Here is a 14,537-nt window from a genome sequence, read left to right as displayed (position 1 = left end):
GCCAACAATTTAACTTGGAATTTAAAAAAAAAACTTTAAACTGTACTATATTGGGATTTAACCCGGTCTGAAAGCATCATTCAACAGGGAACCAGCTGGCTGAGCTAAAGGAGACCTCCGTCCAGGTGCCTGATTTGCTCTGGTGTGTGTATCTGGATGAATTATTATATGTGATGGTTTTGTGTTTAAGGATTTCTTAAGGATTTAAGGATTTCTTCACGGAAATCTTTAATTTAAACAATGGTTATTTTTTACAATTTCCAGTAATCGGAAAACAGCCTATCAACACGATGGGCAAATGTTTTTTTTTTTATGTTTTAAAAACGAAATCAAAAATAATATACAATGACATGACACTGCCTTACATTGCATGACTTTAAAAGCTGTAAAAAATGGTTTTGACATGTTCCTTTAAACCACAATGCTGTCGATACTGTTTCAATAGACAATGAAACGCTCAGAGTTTATAATGTCGGGTGCTCTGAACAAGTTAAACTTTGATGCAGTACAAACAAATGTATTTCCCACAAGCTATACTGTAGTGGCTTTAAAACTATACAACATCGTGCTGTATGAATGTGGCACGTCTTTGTTCAAGCTTTAAAACTACAGTATGGAAAAATGAGTGTTAAGAAAAAACAGGACATTTGATTGCTGGTTGCCTTATGTTAAAGAGCAACAAGGACAACAGAGCATGCTACTGAAAATTTGTTCCCCTCCCCCAGCAGAACTGTCTATTCTACATAACATTATGTAAAGCCCCTGTTATTTTTGTTATTTTAAAAATTCTCTTTAGTTGTAAAATTCCATATTAATATTCAATATTAAGCGAATTTAAACATGCAAAGTAAAGAGATTAAATGAAGCAATCGTTTCACTAACAACCAATGCACCAAGAGTGCCGCCTGTCAGTCATTTTGGCCAGCCAATCACATACTGTGGTACAACATGCTAATCTGCAGATAATTTCACACTGTATGGGGTTTTACTGTGCATTTTGAATGGCTGCATCTAATCTCACCCTACACTCAGCTGCTCTCAGCCAACTGTGTATCACCACTTGGGGAATCCCAGTCTAACTGGGCAGGTTTGAACCCATGATCACAGAGCTCAGCCTCTACTTAGATGTGTGCTTTTACGTGGAGCCACTGAGGATGATATTTCTTTTAGTTTTTTTCAAATAAATATGTAAACGAAAAACCACCTGTAAACATACCTTACAAACATTAGAACTCAACAAACTGAAAGATAAAAAAAAATTCTAAAGAAACAAATAATTTGGGAATGACATCCATATAAAGTGACTCATTAAAGTTTGATAAGTCAACAAGAATAGCTAAGGGAGAAGATTTTTCCTTTTTATAACTTACAATTACACAGCAGGCAGTTTGTAATGACAGGTTTAGTTTTGAGGTTGTGAAGAACAACCCTATTTTCTCAGGCAATACCAGTTACATTTCAGGAAACAGGGCTTGTGTTAAAACTTTTAATTGGTCTTACTTCATTGATAGTAATAATACCTTACTCACATTGTCCCACTCTGACACTTAGCTGCTTATAATCAGGCATATATCCCAGAGTCCCAGAGTAGTTTCATTCTTCAACCTGAGAGAGTTAAACTACCTTGAAATCATCTGGCTTTTTGAGCAGACAATGTTAAGTATGATAATGAAACACAAACACCTCTGAGAAGCTCAGACTTCCAGCTTAAAGTTGTGCACACACACACTAAACCTACCCACATAAAAGGTCCTCTATAGGCAGGTGAGCCAGTCAAGCACCCTTCTGTCTGTAACTTCTTAAACTTCAAAGGCTTCAGCTAAGATGATGTGAAATCCTCAGCATGAAAAACAATCATAGTGATTTTTTTACCCCCTCCCCCAAAACATGACTTTTTGATCTTTTTTTTTTCTTGTATTGAAGGACACAGTAAAATACTGTGTAACCATCTTTCCTGATGGTGTTGTTCTGACTGGCTGTTCCTTTCGATGACTTAAAAAATATAGGAGCATGACTAAAATGGTGTTGTTTTTCATAATATGGGTATGCAGTGTTCAAACCTTTATTCTTAAGAGGTCAAGTGAAGTGATTTAGAACAAAGCCAGTGTCAAAGATAATGGATGTTGCTAGTGAAGTTGTGAAAAAATTACGATTTTTAAACATATTATCATTATTAAATTAACAGAATTAACACAGATACTATGTTCAATTTTCACTGTTAATTATATCAGATCAAGTTTTAGATTGTGGGTGAAATAAAATGTTAGAATCAATAGTTCAAGAAATTATTTTCCTTTGGTCCCTTGTAATGCACTTTATAGAACATCATTCCTGCTATATTCTACCCACAGATTTGAATTTCCTTTCAGTATGGTAATTACTATTCAACACTGGTGATCCCAGTGACATTCACTGTTAGAAATACTTCTGAAATAAATTCAGAGATGGTATGGTAAGGATACTACTGCAATAACTAATACTTTATTTTTGTACATTATCTTGTTATGAAAATATTCAGAACCTAATGTTATCCCTTAATTCAGCTGGTGAAGCAATTTCTCACTTTTTCTGATCTGTTGTGTAAGAGGGGCTACTCGTGATTTATGGCATAAACCAGGAATGTATTTCACTTGGTGTATTAAGTTGGTTCCTTCCTGTCTCTTAAAACTCTTTCAGGATAGAATTATAGGAAGATTCAGAGAACTGTTCACAGATCTAGTCAGATACCAAACCTTTCATGCCTTTCAAAGTGAGCTAAATAAAATTTAGAAATTTATTCTGAAATCCACAGAAAGACAGTGCAAGGATGCTCAAACATTAGAAAAATTGGCTTTATATGGAGTTAAGCAGCTGAATTCTGAACATACTGCAGCTTCTTAACATCATGCTTATATTCACCAGCAACCCCATAGCACCTTCTCTGGGTCACGGGTTACAGGTCACCAGATTACGGTGAGCCAGAGCTTTACTAAGCTTTACTCAGTTGACATTGGGTGCTAAGAAGGACTACACCCTGGATGAGATGCAGAGTTCATCACAGGACACACACACATAATGACAATTTAGACAATTAGACAATTTAGAGACACATGCACTGTCTGCCATGACACCATGGCACCCATTACAATAATCAAGTCTGAATAAAACCAAACATTTTGCATTAGATTCAATGTGAGCACTATGTTCCGAAAAAAGATAAAAAGAAAATGGGAAAAAAATCAGTTATCTGACGTTCTGGCAATATCATTTTTGAAGATTTCTCATTGATTGTGTATTTATATATTAGTATCCATAGGCTAACTACATAATAAGGATAATATGGTTAGCATTAGTGTCTACACAATCATTGAAATAGGTCTAGTAAATTGTTTTAATTTTATCATCTTAAAATGCTAGCACCTTCAGAACTGTTGTCAGTTATGACAAAATTATAACGGCAGAAATCACATAGCAGGATATTTGAAGGTACTGTATGTGAATGTAAGTCCATAAATTTTAATAATGAAAGACAACCTAATCGAAATCAACTGTACTACTATCGTATGTTTACATTATGTTACATTATGTTATGTTGACAGTTTACTGACTTTTGTTTTATGTAGTAAATAAGTCACACACAGAGCAGTAGTTCAGTGAAAGAAAAGGACACATTGACAGAAAACTATCCACTGAGACAGTACTGACGAATGATAGGTACAAGTTATGAAGAAGAATAGTAGCAGCATAAAAAAACAGATGTCATAGATTCAAAAGTGTGAAAGACATGTCAAGTGAAATTCCTAATGAGAGAATATAGCTCACAATGTAAAAGACTTATTAAGGATTCGGCCAGTGAAACCGAAACCAAGTAATAAACCCACTTGCAGGAGCCGATAGAGACAAGTCGTGATCCAAATACCGTAGACGAAGGAGAGAGCCGAGAGTCCAGGGGAAGCCAGTGATCCAAACAGGGAGAGAGTAGCCAAAGCCAGACCGTAATCCAAAACCGTAGACGAAGGAGGGAGCCGATAGTCCAGGGGAAGCCAGAGATCCAAACTGAGAGAGAGCAACCGAAGCCGAGCCGTAATCCAAAAAACGTAGTAAAAGGGGAGAAACCAAAGTCGGAACCAGAACAGTACGAAGAGGTAGAAGGCGTAGCGCAACTAAGTAGCTCGAAAGGAAAACCAATATTGAGCGAGGAGGTAGGGAAAGACTAGTGCTTAAATACAAGATGAGACGGAGGTGTGGTGGTGAAAGCGTACACTGATAGGTAGACTAATGAAGTAAGACTACGCCTTCTTCTGCCTCTTTCGTTGCCGGGAGGCAGGGATCGTAACAAGACTATGACAAAAATAAATGGAGAGGTGCTTCGGCTGCACTGTAAATATATGATACAGTATCTTTTTAACACTAGGTTATACAGATGCAAAGAAAACCAGTCTCACTGATTATGAACTAGTAAGCAATGTTCAGGAAATCATGGGGTAAAAGCAACTATTTATCAAGAAATGTGAGTATGCAATGTATGCAATGTATTGCATACAAAACGCAGATTGATTTTAAGACACACTAAGTCATCCAGTCAGAGTGACACATTGGCAGTTCAGTTGCAGAATTCTTGCCTGCCACAAGGGAGGCCCGGATTTGATTCCTGGCCAATGCAAAAGCTGTACTTTGTTTACAAAGTGATCATTGGGGATAAAAAATACTAATTTTCTCTAAAAATAGAATACATATAATAAATAATAAGTATACTATATAGACATTTTTTTCATTTTTATGTTAAACAGTATGTTAAATAATAATAATGAATCCAGTAATTACTAAATTATAAATAAATGGAATCACCAATTGAATAATATTTGCAATTGGTTTGAATAATTGATTAATTTTCCATAATTTAACTTAACACAATATTTGATTTGTAGTAATTTTAATAGATAACGCATACAGGTACGAGGATAAAAAGCATGTTTATGTTGTTACAGTGAAAAGCAGGGAAATGTCTTTCTCCACCAGATAGTTTTTTCAGATGCGAATGAACCCTACTTTCCTGGACCAATTGCTAGAGGGGGGCAGGGTTACATATTTGAAGAGTGATTAGCATATCAGTGTGAAATTATTACATAATTTCTGAAATACAGGAAAAAATATATTTGTCACCAGCTGCTACCAAAAACCAAACAAGATGCACAGCAATCGATAAGCGGCTGCCCAGCTCACGTAAGTGTTTCACACGATTGCATCACAATTTGTATTGGGGATGCATGAAGTATTAAACTGAAAAGAACATATTTTAATTAAAATTCATCTCTCTAGTGGTCTAATGGTCTAGCAGCCATTTTATTGACAATTATTTTAATATATTCCATTACACTTCAAAGTGGTATTATACACATAATAAACATTGTTTCAAACTGCTCCGAAGTCATATAGCTGGACAGCACAAAGAGCTTTCAGTTCGTGCTTCTTCACACATCAAAGATTATAAAAGGGTTACTCCCAGTAACCCCCCACAAGAAGACAATGTAACCATCAAGGCATGGGACACTCCGGTATTACATCAGAAAAGTTATGCTGAAACAGACTCTGCCAGAGAAAGCTCTTTAACATCTTTGGTGAAGCCAAATTAATAAAAACTATAATTATATGAACTACTAAGAAGAAAATGGTCAGAGACAGAAAAAAACAATATTACATATTTTAATGATAAAAAATATACATAGTAGCTTTAAAATCAGTTTTTAAAAGCAAATTTACATGTAAAAACCATAATTGCTCATTTGTTTAAGAGCATCTTTAAATTCCTTTACTCTCTCCAGGCATTCTGGAGATTGTCGGTCTTGTGATCCAGTGACTGGGAGCTCTGCTTTCACTGTAACAACATTAACATGCCTTTTATCCTCACAACCTGTATGTTTTATTATTACAAATAACTACAAATCAGATATTGGGATGAGTTTTTTGACAGGAAGCTTCATTTTCCTTTACACTACAAAAAACATTATATATAAACATATATATATATATAACATTACATATAAACACAACAAATAATGAAAATTACTGATATTATAATTGCTGGCAGAGGAACTCAAACCAAAAGAACTGTGTTTCAAAAACAAAATGAAACAAAAACTTAGTTACTGAGAAATCACAAAACAGCATATTATATATAAAAAATATTTAGTCATAATTATTGTGGCTTTGTGTGGTTTCTGCTCCTTAAAGGCAATCTCTACAATTTCTACATCTCATTGAATCTTTTTGGACCTTGGTAAAAACCCAAAATAGCAGAGTGCAAACAGTAACTGAACATGCTTTAGCATTTGCTTAAACTAGTCTATTTTCATGCATTTCTGTACTTAAAAACAATAGCAAAACATCTATTGGAAGGAATCAACACAATGTTTACTATACTACAGTGATTCCTCCTTAATTCCCTTTGCAGGGAATTCCCTTTGGATGTTTCACAAAGCAAGATTACTCAGTTAACCAGATGACTTTAGTAAACATGTTTTCAAAAAAGTCTGGAGTTTCCTTTTCACTAAGCAAGACCGAATTGTGTCTGGATAAGTAACTACAGCAACATATCCTCTATCCTTAACTTGCTCCAGGGTATGTTAAGTCAACTTAGCCTGATGTTGTAGTTAAGAACTTGTGTGGCAGTGTGTAGTGGGAGGCACTGTGGCGAGCAGCGGTGAAAAGTCTTTGCCTTGGGTGAGGGGATGGAAGCGCCGGTGTGAAGCTAGCAGGGACCAAAAATAATACAAAAAGAGTGGAAAAAATAAACAAAAAGCAAAAAGAAAGTGTAGCGCTGTGCTGTGTTACCTCTAGGCTGGCCTTACCCTATTTAACGGGTTCCAGCCTGGGAAAAAAAAGAGCCGCTAGCACAGCAGTGACCAGACTGGACTTACTCTATTTAGCCGGGTCCAGTCTGGTGAGCAGGGCACATAAAGTAAAAACAAAACAAGAACTATTGCATAACAAAAATGCATGTGTATGCCAGCCCCAATGAAAGTGTGTGATGGGACAGGCAAAAAGAAAACTTAAAAGAAAAAGAAAATGTTATGCGGTTGCAATCCCCTCTGGGACTGTTGGTGTAAACTCCCCCCTTCCGGGGGTGGCACTGCTCGTCCCATCGGAGGGTGTCCAGTGTGCCTTTATAAGACCTGCACAGCTGTGGCTCATCATGTAGAAGCCGGGACAGCTGGGACTACAAAGGCAAGGCATCGCCCTTCTACCAGGGCTCCGCCTCCACACTGGACACGCCCCCATGTAATGCCACACTCGACTCACAAACCAATCAATCCCCTGCAAAAAATGTGACCATGTCATATTTCCTCATTGATGCAGATGACATTACAGCTTTACAAACAAATCTAAAAATAAAAAAAAACATTTGCGTTTTTCAGGAGAATGAAAGTCTAGAGATCGCCAAGACCCTTTACAGGTGGCTGATTTTTTTTTTAAAGACATTGTTTCAGCAGACAGGGTATGCTTTACATGCATGATCTCTTATGCCCACACATTGTTAATACTGCTTGTTATGGCTCAGTGTTAAAAACAAAATCTCAAACTCTGTGAGAGATTCCTTGTGACTGGTGTAGTTTTTTAATGAGTTCGTGACTCGGAGCGCTTCATTTAAGTGACAGCTTGTCCTGCAATGAGGAAAGTGGTGTTTGCACTAAAACAGTTCTTGTCAGCATTCATAACGTTTCACGACCATATACTCTATTAGTGAATATCATTAAACAGGGGTTTGATGAAATAGCTGATAATATTTTCAGGTAAAAATAGGTGCCCTGGACTGCACAGACATCCTAAAAAATCCATTAACAGTGCCAAGAGAGGCCGTTTTGTAACAGAAAATCAATTCAAAGTATCAATGTACAGTAAAAAACTCAATTCTAGCCTAAAATATGAACGTTAATTACTCAAAAAACAAGAAGTTTTTAAACTTTTTAAATTTGAAGTATATGTTGTTTATTGCTTTTAATTTGAGCCTTGCAAGTGTTCGTGGGAAATGTAGTTTCAAAAGAAGCACATCAAAACTTTCTTAGTATAACCACAGTAAGTAACTGAGTTAAATAATTCAATGCAGAAAATGTTGAAGGAAAAGAGGGTGGAATGCTGTTGTGAATGTTATTTTCATTGTCATCTACCACTGCCAGCTATATAAATATGTTAAATGTTTATATTAATAAATTAATATTGTTAATAATGTTTGTAAATATTATTTTACTTCAGTTATTATTTTTGGCTACCAAAATTTCCCTTTAGTTACATGATTCCATATTAATATTCAATTTTAATTGGCTATAAAGCAGTACAACAAATGAAATGATGCTACAGTTTCATTTACATCTAATGCACCACAAGTGCCACCTATCGATCTTCTTTGGGCAGTGAAGGGCTAAATTCAACATGCCAAAACACACTGCATTATACTGTACCTAGCTTAACGTTTACTCAAGTTTTGAAATATATTCAGGATGGCTGCATCTGTATTTTAGATGCAATTAAACTGTTTAATTACCTTGCTTAAGTTGAAAACCAATATAATTTGTTCAAATTATGGAACAGGTAAGGGTTTATTCCATGCTAAAGAGAAAAGAGACCCAACTTTTCAGCTGTGGAGCCTTCTTCAGGTGTGAGGGAGAGGGGAGGCTATTTTATTTGCAGTATGGAATAAACCTTTACCTGTTACTTTGCAGCTTACAGATGCTGACACAGCTACCTACTTGAACTTGTTCAAATTATACTTTTCTCCAAAAAGAAGACAACAGCTTAGGGAAAATGTGTGAAACATTAAATACAGAACTGGAAAGGTATAGTGACATAAAGTCAGCTACAGTAAATGGGTTTCATCAAAATTAATGGGCCTAATTGCACTAAAAGTCCACCTTAATGCAACTACTCTGTACTTTGGAAAACTTGAGCAACAGCAGAAATACAGATGAAAAGTCAAAGGAACGGAAGTTTCAGCCAGGAAATCTGTTAGGTTCATATAATTCCTGCATCCAAAGGGAAAGCTGTAACAAATTTTATCTCTCAAGTTTGAAGGGCAACATTGCCTTTTATTTAAGTTAAAAGTAGATCTAGATCTACTCAAAGAAAAATGACTTGATCAGGAACAGAATAGTGGAGTAAGCATGCAGTTCTTAATGCATGTTTCAACAGTGAAGATGTGCATTGAATCTAATGTCAGTTCCGTTAAAGTATCAGGAGCTTTTTTCTGCAGAAAATCTCAACTCTGACTTTTAAAAATTTGGTAAAGGTACAGCAACATACTCCTCAAAATATTTCATTATTTTGACAGTACTTCTGTTTCAAATTTCACACTTGAAAAAGTGGCTTTTTATGTAGATGATGTAGATGTAGGTGATGTAGAATCTCTGTGGCAGTATGGGACAGGTCATTTTGAAGAGGTGTTGCCAACTGAAGTTAGTGACAGCTTACCTCAAGGTTAGATCACAGATTCTCCAGATCAATAGATATTTAATGGACTGCTTAAAACGAATCTCTGGTTATACTGAGGTTAGTTAAGATTCATCTTACTATCAGCCTAAGTACAACAGAGTTTGCAGGTATGAAACCCATAGTTACAAGTTTAAATGTGATCTTGACAGAAGAAAACAAGAAATAAGAGTCTCGATTCCTTTTTTGAGCATTGGATGTTTTCCAATGGGAACTACACTGTATATTCTGATGTTCATTTCAAAAGGTACAAGGTAGTATTGAGGGGCTGAGTCCAGAAAGTTATATGCTTAAATATTTTAATAATATCCTTGCCTCTTCTTCCTATTTGGACATTTTCAATACCAATAAATTTCAGTGTTTGAATATTACTGTTACACTCAATAAAATTTCTAGCTAATGGTGAGGTCAAATCCATTCCTCTGACAGCACTTTTAGGTCCCTCCATTTCCCTAATTGTAGATTAGTCTTCCCCATGTATCAAATTCCCCAAAGACATAATAAAAGGCAAATTACATTTGTACCATTACATGTAAACATGTAAACCTTGTTTGATATTGAACAGTTTTTCTGTACATGAACAGACAAATGATAATTACGGTCTAGAATAATCCATGTGAAACAAGAAGTCCTTGAAATTGCACTACTACAGATAAAAAGCAGGATGTTAAAAAACAGTTTCAGTTCTCAACAAATAACATTTAGTCATCAATGCTGTTTTTTAAATCCTCCTCTTTTCACAAATGCCTCTGAAAGTCTTCCTCAAAACTGAAACTTTTTAGACTCAGAAAGAGTTGTAACAAGATACTGATACTGCACAACCAAGACAGTAGTGTTACTTTTGGGAGGTTTTCTTGTTGTTAATACAATGTTAAAATATATGGTAGGAATGAAACAGTTAAGTAAAGGATCCATTTTCATCTGGATCACTGGAGTGCAACATTTGTGTAAGTGAGCTTCAGCCTTGAACTCCATTACTTTCTCTAACTATTGACCCACAAGCTCTTATTTTTATAGAGGTTTTAGGTCAAGGGTTCAGAACAAGGTAATGACTGAGTTTCTTTTTCAAAAACAATACTTCACTATAATCTCATGTTATGTTGGATTTCAGAATTCTTTTTATTTGCTCTCAGAAGCAAAACCTGGCATCTAAATATTAAAAGAAATTTAAAAGAAATGTATTAAAAGATGGTTTAAAGACACCATCTGTGAGATTATAACTGAACGCCTCTGAACTTTACTGTTTATAACTGAAATCCAAATCCCCCCAAAAAGAAAAAAACAACTTCACCATCTACGTTTGGCAGATGTTATTATGCTATTCACCTATCCATCCCAGTTCACTTTTACAGTCCTAATGTATCTGGGATACACCTCAATGCATTATTTATAAAAAAAAGTATCATTAGACTCTTAAGTTTATTTATTCTAGTTACTATTCATTCATCAGTAGCTACAGTATGTGTGATATTTGCAAATTTTCTAGGATTTTTACAACCAACAAAAAGCCAACACCAAAGCCACTATTCGAATCACACTTTCCTCTGAGGCCATGAACATAAAAGTTAAAAAGTGTACGTATATTTTCTGTACTAAAAATAAATTAAATAAACTGATCAGCATAACAGTTCTTATCACATTTACAGTACTATTCCATAATACCAGGTATATGAACAATTTCCCAGCAGAAATTGTTTCATATTTTAATGTCTGTGTAGTTCATACTGTACAATGACAAATTGAAGTTTCTTAAAGGAGTATTCAATCATTTCTGTAGCAAAGATTAAATTAAATATTTTAAAACATATAAAGTTAAAAGTGACAGAAGTTTCTTAAGGACTGAATTTAACCGGTGGGGACAGTCAGAAAAATAATTTCCCAGGAATACCCAAGATATATTCCCTTTTTAACATATTTTTACAGCGTATCTGTGTCGTACTTTCCTTCCTATCTACACCCAAAAAAGCACTGTTTTGTCTGCATCACTGAAGGTTAGCAAAATAACCATTTTGTCTGGGAAGAAGCACGGTCACTTAAAAAACATGAACTTTGCTGGTGTTAACTGAACACACTTTGAAGCAAAATGAGAGCATTCCCAATGATAGATGTGACATTTATTAACTCACTTTGTTCCATGACATTCTTTAAGAACATTCTCTTTACAAGAACTTTTCCCCTTTATTGGGTCAATGCCTCAAATGTCACCACTACAAGCTGTCTCAAGTAAGACTTAAGCATTAAAACAGCAAATATATTTCAGTAACAGTGTAGTCATTCCTGTAAAAGCATTACAGCAACTACTTTAAAAGAAAGCAAACTGGTGAAATGGAAATCACTTAAAACCTTCAGCTGAACCTAAATATTGTATTAACAAAAGAAAGCTTATAATACTACACAGAAAACCATAAGAAACAAGAAACTCCAGTATCAGAAATTGAAAAAAGACAAAACCAAATGCCCATAACAAGTTATAAGGGGCTGAATAGGTTGTATTTTATTACCATGTTATTATTTTCACACAGTAAAGGTAAGATCCAGTCATTTGGAAATTGAAAATAGAAATACTACTTTAATACTAAATACTAAATAATACTTTTGCAAAATACTTTAAACACTTCTTGTCAGAGAAGTAACCTTTATTAATGTTACATTATGTTGGTTTTTTTCCCAAAAGCCATGCATTGTACAGCGAGACCCCCATAGCTCCCCTCTGTGTTCCCCTGTAGGTCCTACCATTCGGTGTCCGCACTCCGTACCATCAGCGAGTGGCATATGCTGTGTACGGCAACCCTTAAGGTCACCTTCTGCACTGGTGCACCACAGGCGCTTGCACTGTTTCTGAAAAAAGAATGCCGGTGATTGCAAGGGTAAAAACAAAAACAAAGATCTTACAGTCTAACTTCAGGTAGAAGTCAAAGAAGACTGAGTAGGTAGCAAACTTTGAGTAATTATTTTAGTATTTTTCTGTTGAAATACATGATCAAATTGGACAGTAAGCCTGCCAGGAATCAAACACAAACTTTTAATGCCAACTTGGCAGCCTTCCCCTCTTTAATTATCCGTACTTAATCCAAGCAGCTAGTTAAAAATGGGCTTCAATGGTATTTATCAAACCGAGTCACAGGTATAGATGTTTTATGATTTTGTACATGTTTGAAAAAGACTTGTCAGTCTGTATGTTGAAGGAATCAACATTCAGGTTATTTTCCACCTTATTCAGGCTGGTAAAGATTAGGAAAGGAAATCCATCCACATTGAGCGCAGCTGATTTCATTTTTCTATCCAAGAAAAATCTATTTTTAATTGAAATTGACAGCAGAATGTATAAACCATGTACAGTAAGTTGAATATATTCTAGAGGAAAAAATGCAGTTACTGGAAATGCCATTACTGGAAAAAAATTAAAATTCAGCCATTTATACTATAGGCTTAAAGGCTATTCTTCTACCATAAATATAGAATTGCATGAAAAATTGCAAGCAAACTGAAAAAGAAAAATGGGGCTTCTTCTCATTTTATAACATCTCTACCTAGAAAATTACAGGATATGAAGCAGCTACACCACCAATATATATTCTACCCCACAAATTTTAATCAATTTGTGAAAATAATGTTATGACCATATTAGTATGGTTTAAACTGAAAAGACAGAAATGTTGTTTGCATTAAAATGAACAAGTATTAAAACTGAAATTATAAAATGTCTATGAATATTTGTTTAATATGAGACAGAAGTTAAATTCAAGTACAATAAAAATATTAGCATACTCTAACATGGATGTCTCTGTTTCTATTGTCAGTTCATTGACAACTGAACAACTATACTCAAAAACTCAAAAAGAAGTCTGCACCTGAACTAAGAAATCAGCTCCATTGAGAGCTGAACTCGTTATGAACAGACTCCTTGTACTGTCTCAGGATGTTCCGCTAGAAGATTTCCAGGAATGTAGTCAAATGTATAGCAGTATGTATCGGATTGCCTATTCCAGATAATTATTACCTCTTCTACCATCAAATGCTCCAATAAAGAACACTATATAAACCTATTTCCCAACAATGTTTTATTATTGAGCACTACAGCAAAATACAGACAAGGCATTACAGTATATTTGCAGAACCATGCATAATCGAAAAACTATTATTTTTGAAAATCTATATAATTGAAAAGGCTGTAACAGCAAATAAACTACAAGATGAAAGTATGCATGTGTTCTAAGAAATCCCTGAGGATGAAATACAGCAGACACAGTAAAAACAGAAGGGTCTAGATTGAAAGATAAGACATACCATATAGGGACAAACTTGGGATCCTGGCCCAAACGTGAGCTCACACTGGCTGTTAGCATTGTAGAGCTGACCGGGAAGTTGAGGGGGCAGCTCATATGTTCTGCTGTTAGGCTCATCAAGAAGGCACTCTCCATATCCAGTGCTGGAAGTCAACACACACAGTACTGTAAATAGACCTTACTTTATTTCATTTAAATTACTTATATTATTTAAATGAAATATGTATGTTATACTGTATGTTGTCTGCAGCTTGTGTAAATTAGCTTGCAAAAGTAAATGGATACTGGTTTATAAATGTGAAGAATTGCATTCTCAGGAAATTAGCAATCTTTCTCAAAACTTTGTATACTTAGTCCTGTCAGTTTCCTTATAATGCTCCAATAAATTGGCTATGCTAAAATAGGTGAATTGCAGCAAGGCAAAAACTAGGTTATATTGAAAAACATTTGTATTACAACCAACTCCTAAAATTGATTTAAATGAAAGTTCAATGAGGACTATGAAATAAATAGTATTCCAACAAATTTATTTTCATATAGTATTTAATTTCCATCGTGATGGAAATGCTCCTTAGTTCTAAAGTTGAGCCCTTTAGGTCAGACAAAAAAAATAGTCGAGTACAACTGTCAGAGTTAACTAATAGGACCGGTACTTTGAAAGTGCATTACAACAAAGGTAAAGCATTATGATTTGTGTGTTCAATATCAATGTTTCCCAATACTTTTCTCCCATGCAGCTCTGACAAGCTTTTCTATGGTGTTAATGGAACAGCTGGTGCATTTTTATTTTTT

At 35.0% G+C, this 14,537-nt stretch overlaps 1 protein-coding gene across 2 annotated transcripts in view; it reads right to left on the bottom strand.

Moving 5' to 3' along the window:
- LOC148829504 (A disintegrin and metalloproteinase with thrombospondin motifs 20) overlaps positions 1-14,537 on the bottom strand; it is a 155,509-nt gene that overhangs the window by 92,943 nt on the left and 48,029 nt on the right. For both annotated transcript variants that reach the window (XM_088924181.1, XM_088924182.1), the window contains exons 10-11: positions 13,747-13,888; positions 12,193-12,297 (exon numbers count right to left, since the gene is read on the bottom strand). In XM_088924181.1, the coding sequence (XP_088780307.1) occupies positions 12,193-12,297; positions 13,747-13,888 (247 nt within the window). The remainder of the gene's footprint in view (positions 1-12,192; positions 12,298-13,746; positions 13,889-14,537) is intronic.

Source organism: Atractosteus spatula, chromosome 8, assembly GCF_055471065.1.
Source record: "Atractosteus spatula isolate fAtrSpa1 chromosome 8, fAtrSpa1.hap1, whole genome shotgun sequence".
NCBI lineage: Eukaryota > Metazoa > Chordata > Actinopteri > Semionotiformes > Lepisosteidae > Atractosteus > Atractosteus spatula.
The sequence above is the reverse complement of the archived record's forward strand: the minus strand, read 5'-3'. Positions and strand labels throughout refer to the sequence as shown.